The 26,736-nt window shown below is 45.5% G+C and overlaps 2 protein-coding genes and 1 long non-coding RNA gene across 5 annotated transcripts; all 3 read right to left on the bottom strand.

Annotated features, from left to right (window-relative positions):
- Positions 1 to 277: 277 nt before the first annotated feature.
- On the bottom strand, positions 278 to 1,479 carry LOC130518736 (uncharacterized). Its single transcript, XR_008948130.1, has 3 exons — positions 1,320 to 1,479; positions 1,066 to 1,202; positions 278 to 950 (listed from the first exon to the last, which is right to left on the bottom strand). It is a non-coding gene; the product is annotated as an uncharacterized LOC130518736 (long non-coding RNA).
- A 16-nt stretch (positions 1,480 to 1,495) lies between these two features.
- On the bottom strand, positions 1,496 to 2,512 carry LOC130518701 (homeodomain-interacting protein kinase 1-like; the record flags this gene model as incomplete). Its single annotated transcript, XM_057021519.1, has 5 exons — positions 2,467 to 2,512; positions 2,201 to 2,391; positions 1,932 to 2,113; positions 1,726 to 1,849; positions 1,496 to 1,609 (listed from the first exon to the last, which is right to left on the bottom strand). Coding segments are annotated over exons 1-5 (657 nt in total), but the record flags the coding sequence as incomplete, so codon positions are not given.
- Positions 2,513 to 15,474: 12,962 nt separating this feature from the next.
- On the bottom strand, positions 15,475 to 18,114 carry sla1a (Src like adaptor 1a). 3 transcript variants are annotated; one of them, XM_057021576.1, is made up of 8 exons: positions 17,939 to 18,114; positions 17,546 to 17,687; positions 17,370 to 17,466; positions 17,167 to 17,253; positions 16,952 to 17,055; positions 16,435 to 16,566; positions 16,064 to 16,193; positions 15,475 to 15,936 (listed from the first exon to the last, which is right to left on the bottom strand). In XM_057021576.1, exons 2-8 carry the CDS (start codon positions 17,616 to 17,618, stop codon positions 15,756 to 15,758), a joined length of 804 nt encoding a protein of 267 aa, XP_056877556.1. In that variant the 5' UTR covers positions 17,619 to 17,687; positions 17,939 to 18,114; the 3' UTR covers positions 15,475 to 15,755. The 3 variants fall into 3 exon arrangements, with proteins under 3 accessions (XP_056877556.1, XP_056877558.1, XP_056877557.1); XM_057021578.1 differs by having other exon boundaries at positions 17,842 to 17,983; XM_057021577.1 differs by having other exon boundaries at positions 17,846 to 17,968.
- Between the last annotated feature and the right edge of the window lie 8,622 nt (positions 18,115 to 26,736).

Below are 26,736 nucleotides of genomic sequence, written 5' to 3'. Positions count from 1 at the left end.
AAGTTTATTGTAGCAGATGAAAAAAAAAACACCGGTTGATTATTTTCTGTATAATTACTATGTTGATTTCCACTGAAAACACTGGTGAGAGCAACACATACATCTGCTAAGGATGATTGTGTTGATGATTGTGCAGGATTAATGAAAAATCGTTGGATACAAGTAGTTTGGGGATATCCTGTGTATCTTTATCAAACATATCTTTAGCAGTTATTAGCTGTTTCCTGTCTGTTTTGCAATGTTTTTATCTTCTAGGAATAAAATATTTGAAAAAACATATTAAATATTGTTACTCCAGGTTTGTGTGCAACAATAGGCAGAGTAAATGGGACAAAGTAAAAATCGGTCAACTTTTCCTCAGGCACAACAAAACAAGGGAATAGGTTCCCAAATAATAATTATATTAATTTGAATGCACCAATTTGTTGTTTGATTTTCTGTAAACATTTTATGGTGTTGAAAAAAACCCAGAAACTAATGTTTAAAATAATGAAATCAGCTTCCTTTATTGTAATTCAGGGTGAATATGTGATTGAAAGACCAGATGGGACTGTCCCCCAAACATATGTATTCTGGGAGTCTGTTACTTTTTCTCTCCTTTACTGCCTGCATATTTCCTTCTTCTTTTTAAAACTTTTTGGCTGAACCTGGGCACAGCCATTGAGGTGGAGCAATGAGGCCCACCATCCTTCCCATCAGGCAGCTTCCTCTGAACAGTGGAATTAACAACATTCATCTGTGTGTCCGTCATTGGTGTCACCCCTGACTGAAATTTAGGCCGCTTGGAATCTTGACAAGTTGGGTCGTCATCGTTAGAGTCACGATTTCTTTTCTGCCCTGTTTTTAATTGGCTCTCTTGGTTCTTCTGGGGGGTTTCACACTGCGACTGCAACGTCTGTCCATTTTCCTGGCTGGCAGTGACCTCTAGCTCTTCAGAGGTAGTCCCCACCCTTTAAGACACAAATACATGACTTAAATAATTATCTGCAATCCTGCAAAAAAAAATTTTAAATGGATAAATCAAAGGTTTTAGGACTGAAATGAATGACCTGTGTGTAGACTTACTCAGTGTTTGTCAGAAAACCATGATGCAGCAGTTGAGCTGGGGTAATGCGCGTAGCAGGATCTAGGTCAAGCATTTTCTTTAGCAAGTCAACAAAAGGACCAAGTCCTAGATTTTTGCTGCCTTTAGTAGGGATGTCCTGGAACAATAAAAATTTATTTAAAGTAGTTAATTACCCTGCAAATATATTCTTTATGCTATTAAGAAAGCGTTGTTACATTGATGTGAATAACAAATTAAAACTGGAAAAACATACGCTTAAAATGTCATCCAGAGAATCCAGAAAATGACATCCTGTTGTTCTGTGGCATTTCTAAACAGATAACAGAAAAGGAGTTAATGACAACAAAATAAACATTCCTACCTATTAATTTGGGAAAAAATTAGAGTCCGTAAGAAATATCTTAGACAAACTACCACAGATACCTTTAGTTTCCATGATCGATTCCCTGCGCACATATATTTCTTAAAGTATTGCTTTGTATTTATTCCTGCATCCAGCATTCGATTTGGAGGTTGACCTAGGAGGTCCACAATGCTCCTCATCTGTGGGTAAAGAAAACACCACGTCACAATATTCACCAAAAAAAGTTTATGTTGCAGAAAAGTTCAAAGAAAAGAATGAAGTAAACTCCAAATACCGGTACTACAAATATACTTACCATGTCATACTCATTGTCCCCATCAAACAGCGAAATCCCCAGGTGTAACTTGGCAGCCAAACAGCCCAGAGACCACATGTCGACAGCCTCTGTCAATGGAAGACCCAAAAGGACCTCTGGAGACCTATAAAAGGGTGTTAATTTGCTTTTTACAGTTGGTTGTTTATAGATTTCCGTGATTTTAAACATTTGTAAAACATAATTACATGGAACAGAGGGCCTGTATAACTGAGCCCTGTGGTATAGTGGAGGCAACAGTGGCAATTCCAAAGTCGATGAGTTTGACTCTGAAAGGCTGCTTTTCATGGTCCACTAACATAATATTGTCCAGCTTTATATCGCGGTGAGTCACTCCCACGCTCTTCAGCGATTGAAGTGCAATTGCAAGCTTAAAGAAAATAAAACACTTTCAGAATACTTTTTCAACATTAGATCAAAGGGCTATTAATGAAAAAGGAAGTGCAGTGAGATGTACCTGTTGGACAACAGATTTGATTGCGTTTAGAGGCAGAGGACGAAAATCGTTCTCCGCCATGTAGTCAAAGAGACTTTTGTCCAGGTACTCGAAGACGAAGCAGAAATATCCTCTGTCAAAAAAGGCTGCGTGAATCTGGACAATGTTGCATTTTTCTGCATCCAGTCTTTGAAGCCTTAGCAGGCTTGAATCTAAGGAGACAAATGTCAAGGTTCACCTTAATTAAACCACATACAGGGGCAAATAGGAACAAAAGTTGTTGTTACATACTTCCTGCTCTACACAATCATAGTAATCTTCTTCTTTCTTCATGACTTTGACTGCCACAGTCTTGTTGTCTCTCAACCTTATACATTTGACTACTTTGCCAAATGCACCCTCTCCCAGAATGGATTGCACCAGATAATTGGTTTGTCTGGAATAGAGGATGCTTCCAATTTCCACTATGTTGGGCTCATATGCAGATGGATATGGACACCAATGTTGGTAGCTATGTTAGAAGAGAGAAGAAAAAAGATTAAGAGAAGTTTCCTTTTCAATCAAAATGGAGTACAGAAATTCTAGGGAAATACTGATCTCATGACAAGTTGGAGTCATTATTAATTATCAAGCATAACAGGAAATTTATTAAGGTCGTCTTCAGTATCATTGATCACCTTAAGCTTCCCCTCACTGCACAGTGGCCCATTTACCACAGGACTAAGCCACCCTAACAACTGTATCCAAAGATATACGATGCCTGCTATTTCTCCCCTGACACCATGAAAATAACCCATAATTTCTAGTTTTGTTGCAGAAACTTTATGAGCCGCTTCACACATAAAGCTGCAGCAGAACAGCAATAAAAGGGATGTACGGCGCTTCCGGTTGATTTGGGGACATGGGTTACGATTACATTTTTGTAGATCTTGTCTGCCAATTTTGTCGGCCGATATCTGCTGTCACTCTATTCTCAAAATAAAATTATTTCATGTTCATTTCCAAACAACAATATCAAATTTTCACCACACCTCAAGTGTGTGTGTATTGTCATGATTCTTTGTGCATGGAGAAGGATATATAATAAAAATATAACTTGTCCAATGCTCAGACACTAAAATAATCATTAGAGAGAAAGTCAATCAGGTCCACCATTTTGTCAACAACCTTCAATCTCAAGGCCAGACACTTTATTTTTAGCTAATGTAAATTTCCTTGCCAAATAATTAAATTCATCAAAACTTACCAGTGTGCCATCTTTTGTGTAGTGCTGAGTAGTATGTTTGTTATGACTCTACAAACCAGAATATTTCCAAGCAGAATGAAACAGCCAAAGTTATTCCTATCTTAAAACCTTCTGGCAAACATGTAATTCAAATTGTCAACCAGTTTCTCTATTAACCCAATCCTTACAAATACTGGATAAAAATTACTAATGTTAAACTCTGTCCTTTCATACCAAAGCTCAAAGTCTATAAAATGGGCTTTTATTAAAATATACTTGTCTCAAATATCAGGCATGTTCAAAGATCAAAGACATGATATCCCTTTACCCACAACCCCTCTGTCACCCTTTGTCATTTTATAAAGTACTGGTAGGTTTAACAATAGAAAACTGTAGTTTGTGTGATAGTAGACTCTCCTCTCTCTCCTCAGACTTCAATGGAAAATGACAAAATGGAGGGAAAATCCAAATCTCAAAGCCCACTCATCTTAAACCGAGGCTGTATTTTAAATAAATGCTCTTATTTTATTTTATTGGTTGGTATTGGTTTTGGTTTTAAAGGTTTTATGGGCAAAACTTAAGGGTACATATGGGTTAAATGTAGCGTTTAAAGGACTGATCATCAAGGTGCTGTATTACGTCAGCCGCTCAGTGGCAGGAGAGAGACAGCAGCAACATTGTTAAGTGGAGAAGAGAGGAGCACATGCCCTTCGCTGGACTGTGATTACGAAAAACAATGTCGGACTCTGTAGCATTCTATGGTCCCCTCAACTGTCTGGCCAGCGATGAAATGTTAAGTCTCATGTTGTCGCTTTGTTGCTCGCTGTCATCGTGGTGCCCCAAAAAACCAGGTGTCCTTTGTAGACGATTGGAACAGTTTTGGGGGGAAACCTGGTCTGATTAGGAGAGACGGTGTCCATCCCACACGGGATGGTGCCTCTCTCATTTCTAGTACCGTGGCCAAAATTATTAGACCCAAAGTGACCTGACAAACCAGGGTCCAGACCAGGATGCAGAGTTGTAGTCTTACACACCTCTCTGCTGCTTCCATAGAACCCTCATCCACCAACAATAACACATTTAAAACTATAGAGGTAGTCTCTGTTCCACGGTTAAAAGTTCACCAAGCACAGAGCAGGGGAGCGGTCAATCACCAAAATCTTATTAAAATTAATACTGAAGCACAAGTTGGAGAAACTAATATCACAATTAAGTGTGGACTGTTAAACATTAGATCTCTTTTGTGTAAATCCTTGTTAGTACACGACCTGATAGCGGATCATCACATTGATTTATTTTGTCTTACTGAGACCTGGCTTCAGGAGGAGTATGTTAGCTTAAATGAATCTACTCCTCCTACCCATCTTAATCATCATATTCCTCATGGCACTGGTCGAGGAGGGGGAGTGGCAGCAATCTATCACTCCAAGTTATTAATTAATCATAGACCCAAACACAGCTCCAGTTTATTTGAAAGCCTGACTCTTGGCATCACTCATCTGAACTGGAAGGCAGTTGGTTTCCTCCAGCAGATAAACCAACCAACTCATAGCTTCAACCACACCCTAGATCTAGTTCTGACTTATGGTGATGAGGTAGAACATGTGTCAGTGTTCCCTCAGAACATTTATGATTAAGGTTTATTCTATGCTCAGAACACAGTCTTACTATAGCACAGGGGTGGGCAAACATTTTGATTCGTGGGCCACAATGGGTTCTAACATTTGACAAAGGGGCCGGACCAGGAGCAGATGGATGGATGGAGTGCTTTGGTAACCTCACCTCATTGGAGAAAAAATACACATCTTGGGATATGGAGAAAACATGTGCTTTAATTTCAAATGAAAATGAAGAGAAGCATTACAACAAAATATCTGACTTTGGAATGAGTCTTAAAACACTTAAAATCAAATGAATAAAATGTGCCTTTTTAAAAAAAAATGAATAACCATTTCTATTTTAAAGCACTGAAAGTTCTGTTATCCTTCAGGATATCACCATCACTCTCCTCCTGACTGTCTTTTTTTTAGTGGGAAAACACCAGAATTGCCGTGAAAATTTAACATTAACAAGGTTTATTCATTTAATTTTTCAAGTTTGGCGGGCCGGATTAAAACGTTTAACGGGCCGCGTGTGGCCCCCGGGCCTTAGTTTGCCCATGCCTGCTATAGCAGATGTCTTTCAGATAATGCTGTAGCCAAGTTTAAGGAAGTGATTCCTGTGCTGATCCCAGGACCACTGCGTGCTTCTCCAGGGATCAATCATAATCTTAGCCCTGCTGAGGTTGAATATGAAGGTGAAGGTGCAGCAACATCACTGAGAATCACGCTTGATTCCGTTGCCCCCCTGAAAAAGAAAATAGTAAATCAGAGGAGGTGTGCCCCCTGGTATAATTCACATATCAGGACCCTCAAGCAGAAAGTGCAAAGACTGGAAAGGAAGTGGCATTCTTGTAAAATAGACAGCTATCATGTAGCCTGGAAAGACTGTCTATTAGTTTACAAAAAGGCCCTCCGTAAGGCTAGAACAGCTTATTTTTCTTCTTTAATTGAGGAAAATAAGAACAACCGCAGGTTTCTTTTCAGCACTGTGGCCAAATTAACTAAGAGTCACAGTGTTTTAGATCCATGTATACCTTCTTCCCTTAGTGTTGAAGACTTCATGAGCTTCTTCACTGATAAAGTTCTAGCTATCAGAGAGAAAGCTAACTAGGCCATCCCAACAACTGGACCATCACCAGATGTGCTGACTGTGGGAACATACAGGTTCTCCAACAAGCCCTTAAACTCCCTTCACCCCTATATATTTTTCTGAGGCGTCTTCGCTAATTCAGAAATCCAAGACCACCACGTGTCTTTTAGATCCCATCCCAACACACCTGTTGAAGGATGTTCTACCATTGATAGGCAGTTCTATCCTGGACCAGATCAATGGTTCTTTAGTGTCAGGTTATGTACCCTGGTCCTACAAAGTGGCAGTGATTAAGCCGTTGCTTAGAAAACCATCACTGGATCCTGACGTATTAGCAAATTATAGGCCGATATCCAACCTTCCTTTTATCTCTAAAGTTCTTGAGAAGGTGGTGGTGACTCAGTTTCTGGAGCACCTGCAGAGAAAAAGCCTGTTTGAGATGTTTCAGTCAGGCTTTAGAGCTCATCACAGCACAGAAACAGCACTTTTTAAAGTTACTAATGATCTTCTCATAGCTTCAGATCATGGACTGGTCTCTATGCTGGTTCTGCTGGACCTCAGTGCTGCTTTTGATACAGTTGATCACAGCATCCTGTTACAGAGACTGGAACATGTGATTGGGATTAAAGGGACAGCACTAGACTGGTTTAGATCATATTTATCTGATAGATACCAGTTTGCTCATGTCCATGGTGTTCCCTCCTCATACAGTAGGGTTAGCCATGGAGTTCCTCAAGGTTCTGTACTTGGACCAATCCTCTTCACATTTTACATGCTTCCCTTAGGGAACATTATTCAGCAGCATGGGATACATTTTCATTGTTATGCTGATGACAGTCAGCTTTATTTATCCATGAAACCAGAGAAGACAGAGAAGTTAGTGAAACTTCAGACCTGTCTTAAAGACATAAAGTCCTGGATGTCTTCAAAGTTCCTCCTCCTTAACCTAGGAAAAACTGAGGTCATGGTGTTTGGTCCTGAACCTCTCAGGAATAGATTAGATCACATGATCACTCTAGATGGTATCTCATTAACATCTAGTCTCTCTGTGAGGAATCTAGGAGTAACTTTTGATCAAAATCTCTCCTTCAGCTCACACATTAAATTAGTCTCTAGAAATGCCTTTTTTCACCTGAGGAACATCTCAAAGATCAGGAAGCTACTGATGCAGCCTGATGCTGAAAAGTTAATTCATGCTTTTGTTACTTCCAGGCTGGAATATCGTAATTCTTTATTATCAGGGTGTCCAAACAACTCTTTAAGAAGCCTCCAGTTGATCCAAAATGCTGCAGCCAGAGTTCTGACAGGTATTGACAAAAGAGATCACATAACTCCTGTAATGGCGTCGCTTCATTGGCTGCCCGTTAAATTTAGAATAATTTTTAAAACCCTTCTTTTGACCTACAAGGTCCTCAGAGGCCTAGCTCCATCCTACCTGGAGGAGCTAGTGATACCTTACCAGCCCAATAGACCGCTCCGCTCTCAGAATACTGGTCTACTTGTGGTTCCCAGAGTTTCTAGGAGTAGAATGGGGGGCCGAGCATTTAGCTACCAGGCCCCCCTGCTATGGAACCAGCTCCCTGTCCAGGTACGGGAGGCTGACTCCATCGCTAATTTTAAGATCAGACTTAAAACCTACCTCTTTGAAAAAGCTTATTGCTACTAATTCTGCAGTTCCAGTTATTATCATAGACAGACAAATTATCATTCTTAGGGGGTCGTCTAATCATTACGTTAACATCTTAGCTATGCTGCGATAGGCCAAGGCTGCCGGGGTCCAGAAACATGATCACCTGACAGGCCTCTGTCACTTCTGGGAAATGGTCTCCTCTCCTCTCCTCTCCTCTCCTCTCCTCTCCTCTCTCCTCTCCTCTCCTCTCCTCTCCTCTCATCAAATAGACTAGTGATGCTATTTTTTGTGTCGTTTTTCTGCCCCCCCCCCCCCCCTTCCATATTCGTCTACAGGTATCGCCACCTTCAGAGCTGCATACTGACCTCCGACCCCGCTGACCCACTCAACTTGACTCCACCGGCAGCATAATTTACTTAATATAATGTATTTCTGTATGTAATCTCTATGATCTATGCCTATTCTCTCCTCTACCTCACCTCACCTCACCTCTCCTGTCCTCTCCTCTCCTCTCCTCTCCTCTCCTCTCCTCTCCTCTCCTCTCCTCTCCCTCTACCCACCCCCCCATCAGCAGGAGGGTCCCCCTACATGAGCCTGGTCCTGCTCAAGGTTTCTTCCTGTTAAAGGGGAGATTTTCCTTGCCACTGTTGCTTCTCTGGGGTTAGGCCCTGGGATTATGGAAAGCGCCTTGAAACAATTTTGATTTTAAAAGATGCTATATAAATAAAGATTGATTGATTGATTGATTGATTGATTGATTGACAGAGAACAAGAAATTTAGGGATACAAATAGCTCAATGTTTGGACTAAAGGAGCAGGTGGCTGAAAAATAGTACTACATTAAAACACTACCTGAACTTTTAGTCACAAAACCCAGCAGAGCGAGGTCACAGGGAGTCTCCCGACTCGGGGGAAAAGGTTGTTTTCTCTCCATGTTAGACTTGTTGGGTAACCATGACCCCATGATTTAGAAAAAGACTCCAACAACAAGGTGCAAAATACACTAATAAAGCAACACACAATGAAATGCTTGAGTAATTGGCTGCAAATCATCCAGGAAGTTAAAACCAGCCAGCAGATTCCACCCCATACATATTTTTCTATATTCGCCCCTTCAATTAATAATTAAATATGAACAAGACATACGTGGTCGTGCACAGGCTGTCATGTTGTGACACCAATTCTCACTTTGGCCGCTAGATGTCAGGCTACGACTTCTAACTGATGTCGACATTAAAGTTACATGTAACTTTATTTGATGCCGTCATCGGGTGATATTAAAGGTCATTCCTGTGTAAACTGTCTATATTGTACAGAGACAACTCTGTTTTTAAACTTTCAAGCACTTCTGATACCGTCTTAAACGAATGCGTCAAATTAGATGTGCCACATTATCTGTCATACTTGTTTTGATTTGCATTCTTTTATTTCTTCAGGTGTTTCAAGCTTAGATGTCTAGCATTCGTCAATGATTCCATACCAAAGGAGGGCTAATGGAGAGAATGACTGCAGAGTTAGTGACTTTTCCCCCTTTCTGAATCTGGAAAGTGGCCCTTCTGTGAGCCAGGCCAATCACATACCAAACATATCTGACTTGACGCTCCACTTTCACAGTGCTGAGGGATCAGTTTTGGGGGACCGGTATAAGCCCGAGGCTGATTAAGTAATGATGACTTCATCTCGGTGGTGCAGCTCAGAGCGAGACAGCTGGAGGTTTGTGGGCACGATGACTTTTCCACGTATCTGTTCGGCGCTACCACGACTTGGAAAGTTTTGTTAAGATCTGTCGGAATGGGTTTTCCATTATTTCTGCGTCTGTGGTAGGCTGCCGTTAATCCCAGAATGAAACCCAACACCCTAAATGTGCAGCCTCTCATCAGGCATTCCAGAAAGCTGCTTCCACGATATGAATCGGCAGCCTTATCAGTGATCTTTCTGCACACACAGAAATGCCTCAAGGCCAACTGTACGGCTCCAACATGCACTCGTTGGATACAAGTCAGGATTTGTGACGTGGCCTGGGTCAGCTTCCAAGCATTACCCAGGCCTGTTTGACAAAGCTGGACAGACCGATGGGTCACTGAACTCTGGATGTTGCTGCTGCCTTTGTCAGCAAGGGTGCAAGTGTGAGTGCAACACTGAAACATAGCTCCCCCCCACACACACACACTTCCAGGGCTGGAGGTGATGCTCGCTGCTCGGCTGCCAGACGGACGTCTCAAGTGTCGCCAGCTGCACATTTCTGTAGCGTGCAGCGGAACGAGAACTATTATTCCAGAGATATAACACAGTGTACTTGGGATGAGCATATTTCCTTGCGTAAGTATGTCTTTAACGTGTGCGTGCATGTGTGTGTTCCGGTACTTGCAGCATAATGGGAACCAAAAGAAATATTTAGACAGCAGAGTGAGAACATTTTTGGACTGTCCTGTGGCGAATCCCTGCAACACAAAGAGGGCCCATTTGAGCCGATAAAGCTAGCACGCGTGTGTTTGTTGTTATGTCACGTGCGCTCTCTCAAAGCCAAAAGTTTGTGTTTGTGTGAGTGTAATGCACACGTAGCTCCACATCACCCACAGCTTCAGGAAGCAGCACTTTTCCTCCGCTGCGAGTTGCGCCTGTTTGGCTCCAGAGCGGAGCCCGGTAAAGGCGGAGAGAAGGTCCAGCCTCGGTGTTGGGTAGAAATCTTCTCATTACAGAGGTTGAAATCATCTCAACGCTCAGGAAAAAAAAAAGAGGCTTTCCAGGTTTGTGTCACGCAGTGAGGAGCTTTTTTGTTTTTTGATGGATATGGAAAGAACCTCAGCCAGAGAAGGAATCTGTTCCTAAGTGGTTGATGCAGACGAGCCATCAGTGATACTTTGTGTTTATCCACACCCACCCTCACTATCATAAGTCAACACACTGTCTAAGGAAAGGGAGGAACGTGTGTTCCAAAGTGAGATGCTTCCAATTTCCTGGATATAATAACCAGTCGTGCCTGCTTTTGCCATTTAGCAGATCCAGTCATATGCTGCATTTAAAGCCCTCTGGATCCCCTGGTATGTAGGGTGGCCTTCTGTTAAAGGAACAGTGTCATTTCTGAGTAATGGCCAGCAACCTGAACGCATCTCATAGATTTGGAGCTTTGTTTATTCATATTGGTGCATTCTTAGCTCTCTGTGTTCAAAGGAGCAATCAATCAAGGGAATATTTCCAGCGTCTTTCCGGAGACAGCGAAGGCCTGGGGCTCTAAATCATGCTGAATATCAGATTTATGAGTTTGCACTTTTGATCTGATGCACTGCAAAAAGAACAGAACTACAAATTACAATTAGAAAGTTTGGCTTTAAATGTGGTTTAGTTCATTTATTGAAAGACTCCCATGTCAGTAGAGTGAACATGTGACTAGGAAACACAAAGATGGGAATAATAGTGTGAGTGTGTTCTATCCTTTTCCTGACATTAAATGACCAGAAATGTGACAGACGTGGCAGCATGGTGGCGTATGGTTTCCTCCCAGAGTCGAAAAACATCTTAGGTTGATTGGTGACTGTAAATTACCCCCAACTGTGTGTATGTTTGCGTTTGTTAGTGTGCTTGTCCTCACATTTACTACATATTGTCCCTAAATGCTCATTCAAGTAGGGCCACGTCTGCAAAGTGGGGCCCTTTTGCTGGGCCCCACGACTTCAAAGGCTTGATTAAGGGCTAAGACAGGGTCTTGTGGCTAAGGTTAGAATTGGGTTAAGGCAAGGACCTGGGTAAACTATGTAATCCATTTATCTTGGATTATTATATATATGTGCGTGTGTGTGTGTGTGTGTGTGTTCTTTTTTAAATATTTTTTATTCTTATTTCAATTTTTTTCTGTGTGTTTTTGCTGCTGTTGCGCTGTAAATTTCTCCATGTGTGACAAATAAAGGAATCTGAATCTGAATGTGTACGTGTACATCACCACAAAGATAGAAATGTGAGGATATGTGTGTGTGTGTGTGTGTGTGTGTGTGTGTGTGTGTGTGTGTGTGTGTGCAGAACGCCGCCAGGTGATGACTGTGGAGAGATTAGCATCAGGAATGAGTCTGAAATGAAAGAAATGACGGATGAGCAGCAGGTCAAACGGGGGGCAGGAGATGACGGCTCCACAGAGACACGGTCTTCTGCGAGACTTGACTCTCTCTTTTTCCCCCTTTTTTTGCATTTTCTGCCCATGTCAAGTGGAAGGTGAAAGGAAGGTGGAAGGAACAGCCTGTGCAGACCTTCGTGCCCTTTTACCCTTTTCCAAACATGATAAAAGAGCTTTCAGGCAGTGAGAGGGGCTTCATCTGCTGCCAGGAGACGAGGAATCCCTTCCTTTAAACACACACACATCAATTCAGACTTCATGTTCTGATACTTGTAGCGTTTGAAGAAATAAATCTCTGTGCTAGGCTCTGTAAATCACCCTTTTGTCGTTATATGTTTTCAGGAATGACATTTTGGCTTAAACCTCACGTATGCCTGATAAACATCTCACTCTCCCCAAAACCTCTGGCTTCATGGCTACTCCCTTTATTTCTACATCAGCCCCACATGTATGGCTTGCTGCAAAATCCTGCGCAGGGCGAAGGAGCCAAAGTTCAGAGCTGGAATCCCGACCACGACTTGTCAAACGCGTCGCACGTCTTTATGTTTTAAGAATAAATGAAGTGGTGAAAGAGGCTAAACGTGGTTCTGTTGCACTTTAAAGGTCCAGTCTGTAATCCATCCATCCTGGAGAGGGGCAGGAATAAACCCTGGACAGGTCAGAGGGCCAGCAACGGATGTGCACGCTCTCTCTCACACACACACACACGCACACACACACACACACACACACACACACACACACACACACGATCAAATGAAAGTTCTGGGCTCTGACCAGATGCTTTCTTTTTCCATCGCCGTAAAATTTAACGAGGCTCTTTAATGAGACACCGAAAGGCACACTCGCATTAATATTAAGCCAACAAATGGTTTCATTTAGCTTTGGAAATAATTGCAATCACAACAGCCTCTGGACACTGGATGGGTTAATGATTTCAGGGAAGCCACGTGGCAGGCTACAGGGAAGCCTCCTCGTGGGAAGCGGACATGTCTCCGAGCAGCGCTCCACCTCTGGAGTGTGACTACAGCAGGCTGGATGTTCTGAGCTCAGGCTGGTCCGATGAGCCAAGTCCATTTTCTCCCCCCAAAATGCTCACGTCTGTCTCTCCGGTTGAAGCCTTCCAGAGCTAAAAATTACGTTTTTCTTCAGGTTTGGCTCATTAAAACAGCCTTCCCGCTATTTTGCTAAGGTTTATTTAACATGTGTATGTGTGTGTGTGTGTGTTCGTTTTTATCTCAGTGGAAGATGTCAAAAGTTGCTGTTAACAACTTCTGACATTTCATGAAAGAGGCAAAGTAAAAGCTTCCCCCTGCATCGATGGCAAAGCTCACGAACTGCTGGGCCACATCAGCCCCGTTGGAACACTTCATTCTTTTCTTTTAAAAAGAAAATTCCTGTAAATGATTCTTGTTTGTGTTCCCATAAATCTCTGGAGCGCCTTGTGTTTATTGGCTGGGACGTCTGTAACAACACGGGAGGAATAAATGTCCTCATGCACTTTTTTTCGGACAAACTGTGGCTCTTACGTGATATCTGCCGCCCCGCATTTCTATTCTCACCTCAAGGAAGTGGTCAAAGCTAAAAATAGAGCGGAGCATCGCACTTATACACCAGCTTAAGCTCATGATTTGAATCAATTTGTCCCAAGTAATGAACATGAGGCGCAGATTTGAGCCCAAAAATTCCAACCAAGGAGAAAACAATGTTGAAGTAAGAGGAAAAGCGCCACTGTGGGAGCAAGCAAATCACACAATTTGGCAGGATTGCTGAAGTCAGGGGTTTTGACAGCTGGACATCGGGATGGAGGAGAAAATATGTCGAGAATAAAAGAATCGCTGTAATCGAAAACAGGCGAGGAGGAGGAGGCGACCCGAAGCGTCTCGTGTGCAGAGACGTGGACATGGCCCAGCTCTCCTTCCTCTTCTTGTTATCATTAAAGAAGAGGAAGGTGAACACATCAGAGTGTTTGGCTTTGTTCTTGACTTCATTCAGCCTGAGTAAGAACCTGGGCAGAGCGCCATCCCGAAGACGGGACACGCTGCCATTCTTCCCCTCAAATCCGTGATGCCGGACGGACCTGGGAGTTCGGATGAGCACCGAACATGCGCTTACCGTAAACTTTCTCCCTTCCCACTACCGCTTCCACGTAGGCTGCTGTGAACTGTGCTGACTGGGCCGGCAGAGCCGCGGTGGGCCACCAGATGTCTGTCTGCATCGCTGGCTGTTCCACCCGTGCGCACTCACAGGTGTTTTACGAGGCCTTAAACGTGGGGAACTCCAGCATTTGATGTTGCTTTTAAAGTGGGCAGAAAGTGCTGACCTTGTCATCCAGAGGTCGCTCAGGAATGTAATAGATGCTAATAAATTAGACTGGAGGAGATGCTAATTTTGGTGGTGCTAATTTCCTGAACCAGCATTAAGACCTCGTCTCGTGCGGCAGGGACGCTGTGAGAATGGAGAATGGCCTCGATTGCAATATTTTTAGAATTTCGAGCAGAAAGAAAAGCAAGCACATCCTCCCTATTTCCTGCCTTTTTAAGGCACACACTTGTAAGAGGTGGCTAGTTTCTACTCAATATATGGTTATTTCTTCTTCACGTCATTAAGCTGAAGTGTTTTAAACCCCAATTTCTTTCCGGAGGTAAAATGCGGTTAAAATGTGTAAGTTGCGCCTTTTAAAGGTGGAAGAGGAAATGACTTGACCACAGGCCAAAAATGGCTTTAGTTTTTCCGGTTTAGCAATTTCCTTATTTTACAACAGTCGTTTTGCCACTACAGAGACCTTTACCAAGTAACCATCCGAACCATCCGAACTCATCGCGTAAACAAATACTTCCAGCGGACGTGAACGCGCCTGTGCTCCGGCGGTGATGCTGTTTTCATAAAGTGACAGATGTGTCGTTTCTTCAGCAGAGGCCACAGCTAATTCCAGTGGTCCAACGTCTCAAATCAAAGGAAAACAGAGGCCCCCGTCCAACTTTCGACTCGGCCGAACAGCAGAATTTATGAGGCGTTTCCCATCCAGCTGTTATCTGCTTTCCAGCGGCGTGTTTTTGGAGCGAGGACGTGATGGAGCGCTGCGGGCTCGGCTCTGAATGCTGAAACCTTCGGGCAACCACAGAAGTGGTGTGGCAACATTTTTTTTCTCGCTCTTGTTTTTCGAGACACAGGCGCTACTTACTTCAGTCCTGCTGTCTGAGGCGTTGTCTCTGAACGTCCACACATTGTCAGCTGTCCCTTTAGAATGGAATGTCAATTTAAGCCCATTTTTTAGGCTTTGATGACATTCGACTATTACTTAATGTGCTTTAGTATAAACCTAAGTTGTAGTTTAAATCTCTAAATACAAAGAAAATACTCGACTTTAAGGGTGGAAATACTCCAGCAAAAATGTATTTTGTCCTTCTACAACCACCGTAGGAGGTGATACTGGACCAAATCTTTCATTTTAACTGAAGTCAATCTCCAATGGTAAATCCAAGGAGCAGATGCCATTCAGCATTTATGTCACTGAGCTTAATTTATCTTCCTTCCTCCAGCTGAAAATTGGAGTCTCCAAACTTCTCTTCTCCCTATACAGCTACAACTTTCCTTCCAGACTCACAGGTACCCTCAAATAAATAAAAGGACTAGAAGTGCAGTTGAAAGTTGTTAAGTATAATTTACTATATAACATTTATTTAGCAAAGAAAAGTCTTAAAGCCACAGAAATCAATGACGATGCGTGTGTCTCTGTAGAGATCATCCACAACGCTTCAGCTCAGGAGCCTCCTGTCAAACCTGCTGAGTCAGCAGTGCAGAATGCAGACATTCATGCAGTTTATGGGCTTTTTTTAAAGAAAAAAAAGATGCAAAAGTGCTCAGAAGTGAAACCTTCCTCCCAAAGGCCCTAAAAATCCAAAATAATGCCCAGCTGTGGTCCTTATGCGTCATAGTCAGTGTCAGGGAGCACGTACACGGACCTGCTCTTCTTTTTCCTGCTCTCGGCCCTCCTGTGTGTGGCCTCCGGGCTCTCAGAGAAGGACAGGTAGGCGGCGATGCTGTTCCTGACACCGTAGCTCAGCGCGCTGTCGTCGCAGCTGTCAGCGCTGACCAGCTGTCCTCTGCCAAAGGCGGCGAAAAAGAGAGCCGGAGGTTAGACGGTTGCATTTTCCCAGCAGTCCCCAACGGCTTCGACGCCAAAACAGATCATCGATGCGACCAGAGGCGGTGTCCACGCTTCTCACTCACCTGTCCACTTTATTCCAGTCGAAATTGCGCCTCATGACGACCGGTGGCGCTCCGGGACTCCTGTCCAGCGGTGCATTGGCGGCGGACAGGCAGGGGGAGGTCAACACAGAACACAGGCCATCTGCAAGTTCTGAGACAGCGAGGGTAAGTTAAGACAGGCGCTGTGGGAAAGACACTGCCCGGTTACCATCACCGTGTGCTTCTCATTTCCCCTTCTGTGTCAGAAATATGCACCCAGAAACAAAAACATCTATATTTAGATCCCGCTGCCATTTCAGAACCTCTAATGTTTCATTACTCCACTTCCCATAGCTGTGGAAACACACTATTAACGGGACATTAAGAGCTGTGCAACGTCTCCGTCCACCCACCAGAGTAGTGGTTGATCATGTCCTCCAGGCACTGGAAGGTGAGGCTGGGGGAGATGTAGTACCAGCTGTTGTCCAGTCTGTAGATTCGGTAGTGCTTCACGCTCCTGTGCTTCACCGACAGCGAGTACGTGCCTGCGCACACGAGGCAGACTTTATCCACAGACAGCTTTTTTATCTCCGTGTGGCCCAGTTGTGTTAACCAGACTTCAGAAAACACATTTCCAGCCTGATTTTCTACCCTACGCACAGAAAACGTGTCCAGAATTGATTAGTCATGCATCATCAACTCCCTCGTACCTTATCTGTCTGCCGAGTCCAAATTTCAAAGGCGTGAACCCAAATTTTCCGGTTATTTATTGATATTCTAGGACTAGACTGGAAGAAGGAATCCGTCAGGGTTTTAGTCATGTGACTTAAGGAGCCTTTGAAGTTCTGAGCATTTAGGTTGGCTCCTCTTGGCTGTATTTTGTGGAGTCGGGCCCGTACGGGGACGCAGAAGCGGCTTCCTGGTACTCACCTCTCTCCCTGGAGCTCTCTCGCACCATAAAGGAGCCGACTTTGTTCCCAGGTAGGCTGAGCAGCTCCTCGGCCTTCTGCCTCCCTACCCCCTCGAACAGCCAGCTGCAGAAGCCCAGAAACATGACCGAGACTCAGCTTTGACCTGTTTCCAGCCCGATTACTCTCCTGAAAGCCGTGCAACAGTGCTTAGACAGCAGGTCCAGCTGCACCTACCCGTGGTAGACCTTGGCAGCGTGGCTGTTGGGTATGATGTTCTCCTGTCCCGTTTGGACGGAGCGGACTTGCCACCAGTAAGCCCCTCTGTCCACCATTGACAGACAAAGAGGAATCATTTTGAGGAAGCGTCTGTATGTGACGCAAATTCAGAGGTGCAAGAACCAAGTAAATGGTGTTGAATGCAGAAACCACTGTCTTACTGGGCCACAAGCTTGAGCTTCTCTCCTATCCTGTAGATGGGCTCGCTGATCTCGGCGGACGGGTAGTCCTGCAGCACCACGATGTCGCCTTCGGGAGCTGTGGAGAGCCAGCGGAAAAGCCCACCCCATGAGCGTCGTAGCGTTTTTAGCATTCGGCGTGAAAGCTCTTTTCCCACCTTTCAAAGAGCCGTCGCAGGTATCCGTGGAGACGTCGGGGCGGCCGATCGCGCTTCTCATCAGGTTCCCCATCCTCCAGCCTGAAGTCAGCGCCTCCTCAGACGGCGTCCATCAAGCTAATGGCAGCTTTCCTCGGAGTTTCTACAAACCAATGAGCGCTGTGACACTTTAAGGAAGCTGAGGCTAGACGCTAACATCATCAGCTATGTGGGTTGGCAGCTAACGTCCAGCTTTGACAGCAACTTCACTTATCCCAGAAGTTGCATGTGAATTGCAGTGCACACATTTTCCACACCTACTTCTATCCTGAGGTCTCGGAACAGCAAAGAACGTCCTTTAACACCAATAAAGAGGAAGGAGGAGCTTGTGTCCCCGCGGGATCTGCAACTCACCTGCTGGCTTTTCATCCACCGCGGCGAAAGAGCGGACGGCCCGGGCAGGGCATGACAGCGGCTCTGGCGTCTGCCACTAAAGCAGAACTGTTTTCTCGAGAGTTTGCCGCGATGACGCAAAGCAAGGTGCAACAGCATCATTCTGCAAACTCACTTCCTGCAGCCAAACAAGGAAGAAGAAATCAAACCAAAAAAAAGAGTGGTAGCGAAAACAAGAAAGAGGGTTATGAAAGCTGCGATCAGCTCTCTGAAAGCTTAGTTAGAATATTAGAGGCTAATGCTTTTGACTGGACACCGTTTGGTTATGCTTTTTCTTATGAAAAAAGTTTTAAAACATCCCATGAACTAAGAGGTTTGGTTCCAGCCCCAACCACAGCCGTGTCAGGCAGTTGCAGGGAGCCACGTCGTCCCACAGTGGAAGGGGGCCTTAAAAGCACCGCAATGCTGTAGGTTTGATCAGCTGGTGCGTTTTCATGTGCAGGGCTGAAACAGGAAGTGTTGGAGCTGCATCTGGGAACCAGAACCCCGTTTGGTTTCAGGTCTCGGAGAGGCTCTGCAACTTCCTCATTTCTGCTTGAACGCCTGAACACCGTCATTAATGCTTTCTTTTCGCAACACCCCAGTAATGTGTGTGCGTCCTCTCTCGGCCACAGGCCCCCGCTCCACTCGCTTCGCGCCTCATTTATTTAGGCCCGTGCAGGTGCCCAGCAGTGGAAGTTAGCTCGCCGCGGGCTAACTGGATCATTCTGGGAAGCTTGCAACCATTTTTAAAAATCTGAATTAATGTGAAGAAGAACATCTGCCGACACACAGAAAAGATCTTTTTCATCATACTTCCGAGCCCTCTGCAGGTCAGAAGTGAAGAAAAGCCGCTGAGTTGAGCCTTTTTCCTTTTTCAGGCTTCCTGCTGTGGACGAGGGCGATTGTGAGAAGCGTCGTTTCTAAACGGAGCTCAGGCGTTGTCACAGCGGAGGAGCAAGTCAGCCGTAAAGGGTTTTAGATGGAAAGACACAAGAGTTCAGCGCACAACCTCTGCAGGGACGGTTCAAACTCAGAGTTTATCTTTGGAATGTGAAAGTGCAGCACTTCCTGTTGTTTTTTTTTAAGGACGAACTCTAATCTGAAAACAAACACATTTTTCTGTCTCATGCACAGCATTTTGTCCTGAAATCCTCATAGATGCAGCAACGGGAACAGTTCTGGGACAAATTCAGGCAAGAATTTGGGGAAAAGTCGGCACTCCTGTGTGGTTTTACCCGCGTTCTGGCTTCTTTGTGCTCGCCAGCAGAAATAACAGGTGAAATTTAACCACTTTGACCTCTGTCTCAATGGACCCTTTGTTACATCAGGATAAAAAAATGGATTCCCTGAGCAGTTAAACATAATTAATTGTGACTCTGTCCCATCTGAGCCGCCACTTTTAATAACCTTGGGCCGATTGGATCAGGCAGGTTAGGAAAAACAAGAAGGCGGCTCAGATTAGCCTCCGACTCACGAATCCGCCCTCATTTCTAAACGCATGCGGAAATTTGAGGATGGATGCAAATAAAAACAATGATTATCATGGTTCACAGCGGTAATCCTGCCCATAATATGACCAGAGGAGGCCAAATAATATCAATAATGTAGAAATGTGACCAGATATCTGATGATGTAGTTCTTATAAAATTCAATAAAATTGAAGAAGAGGCCAAAAATCATAGAACTGTCTACATGACCGTTGCTGCTGCGTCACTTTGTAACACCCAAACACTGACTTATGTGCACATTTCTGCCTTTTCCCTTTTCCCAATGACAAAATTGCCGACCGTTGAGAGTTTCCTTCATAATTTCTTGCTTCAAAGAGTCGGAATCAGGAGATTGTCGCTCTCCTCACTCTGTGATGTGTAATAATATCTACTGTGTATTTCCACATGTTCCTCTGGCACCGGAGTGGCTTCTCATGTGGTGTTTGTGCTCCAGCTATAATGAGCAGTAGCTAAATGCGGCAGTAGGGCCGACCCCACTGGAGACGGAACCACAGGGCTGACAGGAATGGGGCGTGTGTTCCGCTATATGTGCATATGGATCTGCAGCTTCCTTCACTGCCGCTTTATCCACAGAACCTTTGGAGTCTGAGGTATCCACCAGTACAAAACGACCTCCAAATCCTCCCCGGGTGGGCCTGTAATCATTAAGAAGCGGTGGCCCACGAAGACGTCAGGAGTATCCTCTGCACAGCCAACAGTCAGTGTATTCCGAATTGGTTGGTTGTTGTCCTCAGCAGTGCTGGATTGCACGTATCTCTGAGGCAGGGACGTCCCTATCGCCACGGCAACTGAGGAGACGCCGCAGCCACGCCTCTGTTCTGCTTCCCAAAACCAAGATTTCCCCGATGTACGTTGCTGGCGTTATTTTCCCAGCTTCTTTCTCACCAAAAGACGCTCTGCACCTTGTTTTCCCTGGCTGAGCAGCGGTCTCCACGGTGTGTAAAAACTTTGGAAAGCACCTCTTAAGTCGGTCAGCAGCGGTGGAGGTTATTCCGGGACAGACGGGCTTCCACCAGCGGATGATGAGGCTCGCGCCTGCAGCCTAATCCTCATAATAAAACAGGAGCGCTGAGCAGAGAGGGAAAGTGCTCCTTAATGTCAGGGTGTCATTACAGCTCTGTTATCAGCCCCTGAACGAGGCACACCTGGATCTGGCCGCCCCCACCATTTACACGTGCACGCTTCAAACATAATGCCAGCCCTCACATGCAGGTCGGGGTAACTATCTGTTACCTGGTGGTGCTGCCAAGCCCATAATAATCCACCGCCGTTCTCGTGATCCATCACAACCATACTGCTGTTCGACCCCAACAAGCACGGGCGGCGGCCCTGCTGACAGCTCTCGTGGTCGTTTTTGGCTTCGTCTGATGAGGTCCACACTAAAACCCAGGGTCTAACCTCGGCGCTACCTTCAGTGCGCGCCAGAGAAATGACCAGTGACATAAATGGAACGATTCCGCCTCTTTAACTGGGACTGGGGCAAATATCACGCGACCATAGTAGAAGTCTAGACTCACTCATCATGTGGGGCTTTTATTCTGAAATTCTTTAGCAGCAGTGCGTCTGATTCTTAAATGCTCAGTTGTTTAATGGTCAACAGCAGGAAACGAAGCATCATTATAATGTGGCTCATAACGTCAGCAGATATCCTCCCTTTTTCTTGGGTTTCCTTTTTATCACATCAGATCAGGTTTCTGTGCATGAAAGTTGCATCTGCAACGAGCCGAGCTGCCGTGGGAGGAGGAGGAGAAGTCGAAGGCTGCTTAATCACTGCAGCTATCGTGTGATGCTAATTACTAGCTTGTGCACACTAGCGAAGAGTCAGCTATTCGATGTGATTGGAATGAATACTTGTGGTCACGAAGAGCCTGAAACGTGGCGAACGTGTTCAGTGTTTACTGCTCCTACCAGCTGATGATGGTGGCGAGGAGGAGGGGGAGGGGGAGGGGGAGGAGGTTTGAGTAAGAGTTGCATAATAAACGAAACAGCCTGAACTCATTTTTCCACAAGCAGCTTTTTTTCCCCCAGACTTTGGGATCATCTAATGTATTCATTTCCTGCAAAACGCTCCACTCTGGAACTGTAAAATCTGCTGCCAGCCTTTCAAATGTTTCCTTCTCTGTCCTCTTTGATTTAACCGGTAGGTTTCACCCGTTCTTGTGGAGGAGCCAAAGATTCTTCCCGTTCTCGGTTCCTCTGATGCTTCCGTCACTGTAATGCGACTCATTTCCTCACATTCCTGAAATTCCTACCTGGAGTTTTAAACCCTGGGATTCACCTCGTGGTTGGAGCCAGCCGGCGTTTTGCTCGTTTCCCTCCATCGGGAGGTGGCAATTGCACGTCTGCCGGTGGTTTTACGCTCGTTGCGGCAGGTTCCTAGATTCAGACGCAGTTGGTTCATTTCTAAAATGCAGAAAGGTCATTAAAACAGGAAGTGCTGGCTCAGGAACACCTCCCCCGTCGACGGCTCCATGCTCTGAAGCTCTATCGAGGGCATTAAACTGCAGCGTAAGATCGTGCTCCAGGGTCAGAGGCAGACGTTTCTGAGCAGATGTCCAGCGGTTGCAGGGTTTTAACAAAGCTTTGAGTTCTGATCTAATAAAGCAGACACATGTGATGGGGTTCTGTTGTGATTCTGCTCAGCTCTGGATCCTGTTAACAGCCTCCAATCCTCCCAGCCTCTGGGTCCAAGAGTCTCCCTGATACCCCAACAACTAAGAGATAAGCCCACATAAACATCTCCCAGCAGCAGCAGCAGCAGATCAGAGTGCTTGGGCTAATTCCCAGACGCTCGCACAGGCTTTGCATAACTCGGGTTATTGGCTCTAATAAAGTCGTTCCCCTCTTTGATGAGCCAGATGAAAATATGAAAGAAGAGTCGCAGCCGAGCAGAAAGGCCGATACACAAGTCAGATAACATCACGTGCCGTTTCTTGGCTGCTAATGGGAGCTATTCAGACTCATCCTCGGGCTAGGTCTTTAAAGATCGTGGGTCAGCCAGGATAAACATCGTGGGACGAGGCGCTGTGTGGGCGCGGCGCATACGGTGGAGAAATGTCTGGATCTCAGCACAGAAAAGGGCTTTTTACTGTATACGGGGGGAAGAAAAATGGCCATGTGGTTACGCTTTTAAACAAATGGAGTGAAGCCAGTCTGAATTACAGTCAAAGTTAAGCTGGAGAGCAATCAGGATCATCCCAAATCCCACCATTTGTTGACATATCATCTCTCGCCAGCCAAGAAAAGCAACGCAAAAGCACCATCCTTAGGTGCTTAAGACCACGGGCTCTAGACACGCGTGTGCTTGGTTGCATTTGGCCTCAAAGGCGGCGAGATGGCGCGGCGTGCTCGCGTGCTGGCCGAGCCCTTAGCGCGCGTGGTGGCTGAGTGAGGACGTGTTGAGCGGAATCTCAGCTTCGCTCCGCACTGCGTCGCCCTGGCGCTTGCGTTGGGTCCAAAAGAGGCCCAGGTCGAGGCAGAAAACACAGACCGGAGCGCCGCGCTGTTTAAAAGGCTATATGGTTCAGAGTAAATGTAGCTGCAGACAAAACAAGCCATGATGGAAAATAACGTCATACGGGGGGGGGGGGGGGGCTCAACAGCGTTTGATCGGGACATTTTCATGTAAATCCACTTATAGGAGCGGAGCTCCAGACCTCCAGCAGATCCCTCGCTGCTCCATTGTGCACATCAATCATTTTCAGGCATGTTTACAGTCATTTTTATTGCAGGACATTTGGACGCCATAAATCAACGTTTGAGCTGTGGCGTTTGGTTTCGTTTGAACACCTGCGTTTGGCCGGCCCACCGGAGTTGCACCGCACAGGTTCGAGTGGTCACAGATGCCTTGGTGACACGAGGAATCGCTCGCTGGCCGGCCGCTCAGGGCTCTCGCGGCTTTCTTCATCTTGCGGATCCCCGCAGATGTTTTCCTCTGTCCGTGAGCCTCTGCAGACCACAGCTATATAAAAACGGTATAATTAGCAGACTGCTCTGCCATGCCCTGTATATGCAGCTCCCAGAGTTCAGTCAGGTTAAAGGACAGTAAATGAACCCACATGCACATTTTCTGAAGATGCTTTTATGCTAATGCTATGTCTAGCATTTGAAGCACAAGCGACTGGTTGTTAGCATCTAGCAGTCATGCATAGTGAAAATGGGTGATGTCTGAGCCAACACTGCCTGAGAGCAGGCAGACAGGCTATAAAAATATATTCAAGAGCAGTCTTGAGTAAACAAGAAGTGACTCTTTAAGCACTCCAGCAGTTGCCTAAGAGAGGGGTGAAGGTGGCCACCAGGGCACCCATGACGCCTCTAAAGGTCAGATGCTGAGCTGAGAGTGGCTCAACTGCTGGAGTTTGTTGGAGTCGTCACACAGAAGCAAAGACCGCAGAACGTTTAGGCTAATAAAAGGCCCAGTTCATGCTAGCACAAGCAGCTCGTTTAGCTGGAACTGCACTTTTACTGTGTAGCCAAAAATAAAAGATAGAGATCTCAGCCCATTTGCGTCATTTATGTTGGACTCCAACTGCCACTGTGCAGCACGTATTGATTCAAGCGTGCTATTTAAAACTCCAGAGTAAACAGTTTATGAAGTTACCTGCCTGCCGGAATGTACGGAACATTTTCCCACACTGGTTTGCTCACACTTGCTTTGTGTGTGTGTGTGTGTGTGTGTGTGTGTGTGTGTGTGTGTGTCACCTCAGCAGTTTTCGGTCGCCTCAAGGTGTCGTAAATTCATTTTCCCGTTCTGAGCAGGATTACCGACTCTACTTGACTTTGAAGCTCGAACATTTCCAAAACACGGCCCGACTTCAAGGCTTCTTCTTGATTTTAATGAGGGGATTTTCAGTTTGACCAGCTAAGCAAGACTGGAGCCAGAGATGGTTGCCCCCCCCCAATCAGGAACCCTGTCGCACTTTTATTGTTTTAACTGCAGTGCTTTTGTCTCTGGGATGCAGATAAACGTCACATTAATGCAACGGCTCACACCCTCAGGTGATGCGCTGGTCATTAGGGCACCTGTATTTGCACAAATTACATGTTTCCAGACCTGTTCCATTTAAATCACATCAGTCCTCCAGATTAATTTATATTTGTGAGTGATGTAACGTGTTGACATCCCCATTTGTGAACCCAGGAAAGTATTTTTATTACCATTTTAATAACTATACACAATGTGACTAAAGATAGAACGGTGGGAGTGCACGAACACAACAGTTATTTACAGTAATTATAGCTCTAAAAGTGCTAGTAGGTGGATTTTGTTCCCCTCAGACAGCGCTGTCTCCATCTTTGAGGAGGCCACTAATCAGTTGTTAGCAATGGCATTTGTCAGCAACAACAGCCGCAGTCCTATTGTTTCAGACATCTCGGCTCGAACCTGAAACCTTTAGGTTAAACACGCTGTAATCGAAGTGAGTGGGTCACGCTAGCCTGAGCTAAAGTTTAGTTCCGGTGACCAACCTGCCGTTCATTATGGGATTTTTTTGCCACAACAACAGAAGCACCGAACTGATGTCACCCGATGGTGAGCGTGTACAGGGATGTAAAGCAACGCAACCACCGCTGACACATCAGACCAGAAAATGCGGGGCAGATGCTCGGCGAATGCGCGAACGTGTGCTGTGATGCTTTTTATTTCCTGTTTCTATTCTTGATGACCCAGAAAGTCCCTCTCCATTGAAAATAGCCTTTGCGACACGCCTGCGTTTGTGCGCTACATCACGTCCCCATTAGCGCAAACAGCTAAGATGATGGAACTGATGCGTAGCCGATCACACCCTGAACACACAGAGGTGTGAAGATTAATGCGGTTCCCTGAGAATGACTGCTACCAAAAAGCTGTGATTGAAGATTCCAGATGTTTAATCTTGGCCTTTTGTGACATGCAGGGCTGGAGCCGAACCATGAGAAAGGAGAGACTGCTCACAACAGAGACGAGGGCCATTTAAGAATAAATGGAGCAAAGTTTTCTCTGGCTCTTTTCAGGCAAAATCAGGTGCTTTCCTGTTAACACTGGTCCTATTTAGTGGTAATAATAAGTCATCAATCAATTAGGAAACCAAAGATGATAAAAGACACCGTTGAATTATTGCGGGTCCAGAAAAGACTCTAAATATGAGAGAAAAATGGCAGCAGAGACAGAGAGAGGCCATTGTGAGGTGGCGAGACCTGAGCAGAGATGGTCTCAGATCAGCTCGGAGGACGACAGCTCTCTGACAGGGAAAACGATATGGGGTTCAGGCCCGGGGCACCTCGCCGCTCTTCCCCCGTCTCCTTCTCCCTCCCTCTGTCGCCTACAGCGGATAATCCCCGCTGGATTATCGCCTGTCACATTTCTCATCGGCCAAATGAGCAGCGTGAGCTGTCAGTAAAGACGCTCTCCACATATATCAGCCGGCGGGTTCCTCTCAAAGACAAATGCTCACATTTCCTGGAAAATGGAGGGACGGCAACGCCTGAGAGGCAGATGACATCACTGATTGGAAGGGAACATCTGCGGGCCAGGCGTGGCCCCAGCCTCCGACAGGACCTGTGCGGTGTATTTATTCAGCTCCTGTAAAAGCAAAGGTTGGTATGGGGGTTATTCCTGGAGCAGCTGAGCGCTGACTCACCTGCGGTGGTGTCAGCGGGGCCTCAAAGTGGACTTTAATGAAACTGACGCAGGGAACTCGGGTCAAATGTTGGACTAGCTGTAGTTGGGAGCACTCGGGTAAAAACCGGTTCCCCAAAGCCCCAAAACAATTCAGGTACACGTGTGGAGCAAAAGCCAGATGTGGCTCCAAATGACCCCAAAGGTGAGACGAATAATCCGCCGTTTATCCGACGCCATGTAGGATTCTGAGGCATCTGTGGAGCCTCCAGTTTCCTCTAAATCGCCTTGAGATTTGAGAGGGTGTGAGTGATGTCTAGCACCGCGGCATTCGTAGGGCGTGACCCCTGGAAGACCGCCCCAGAGGATAAATCCTCCATTTTTGTGTAAGGCTGCCCACTCACATATGCTGCGGTCAGAGAAGCTTCCTAAAACTGGTCCAATCAGAGTTAGCAGTTGATTATGGCCCCGCCCATGCGGCTGTCAATCATGTGTCACACTTTTAACACACTTTTTTAAAACAAGGAAAACTACCATAACGACTTCAAAACACGTTTTATATATTTAATAACAGATGTAGTAGTTCAAATACATACATGTAAAGAACACACTTTCTCCTTTGTCCTGGTCCTGGTCCAGGTCCTCTGAGGCTTCCCAGACCCGCCCCGACCACC

The sequence above is a fragment of the Takifugu flavidus genome, chromosome 21, assembly GCF_003711565.1.
Source record: "Takifugu flavidus isolate HTHZ2018 chromosome 21, ASM371156v2, whole genome shotgun sequence".
NCBI classification, from domain to species: domain Eukaryota; kingdom Metazoa; phylum Chordata; class Actinopteri; order Tetraodontiformes; family Tetraodontidae; genus Takifugu; species Takifugu flavidus.
Note: the sequence above shows the minus strand (reverse complement) of the source record. Positions and strands in the feature narration are given on the sequence as shown.

Excerpts from the sequence above, each read along its gene's own strand:
- sla1a (XM_057021576.1), bottom strand. The coding sequence starts at position 17,618 with ATGGGGAACCTGATGAGAAGCGCGATCGGCCGCCCCGACGTCTCCACG. Across the intron at positions 17,467-17,545 it reads CTGCGACGGCTCTTTGAAAG|CTCCCGAAGGCGACATCGTG; the intron begins GTGGGAAAAGAG and ends GGCTCTCCACAG. Across the intron at positions 16,567-16,951 it reads AGAGAGCTCCAGGGAGAGAG|GCACGTACTCGCTGTCGGTG; the intron begins GTGAGTACCAGG and ends TCGTGTGCGCAG.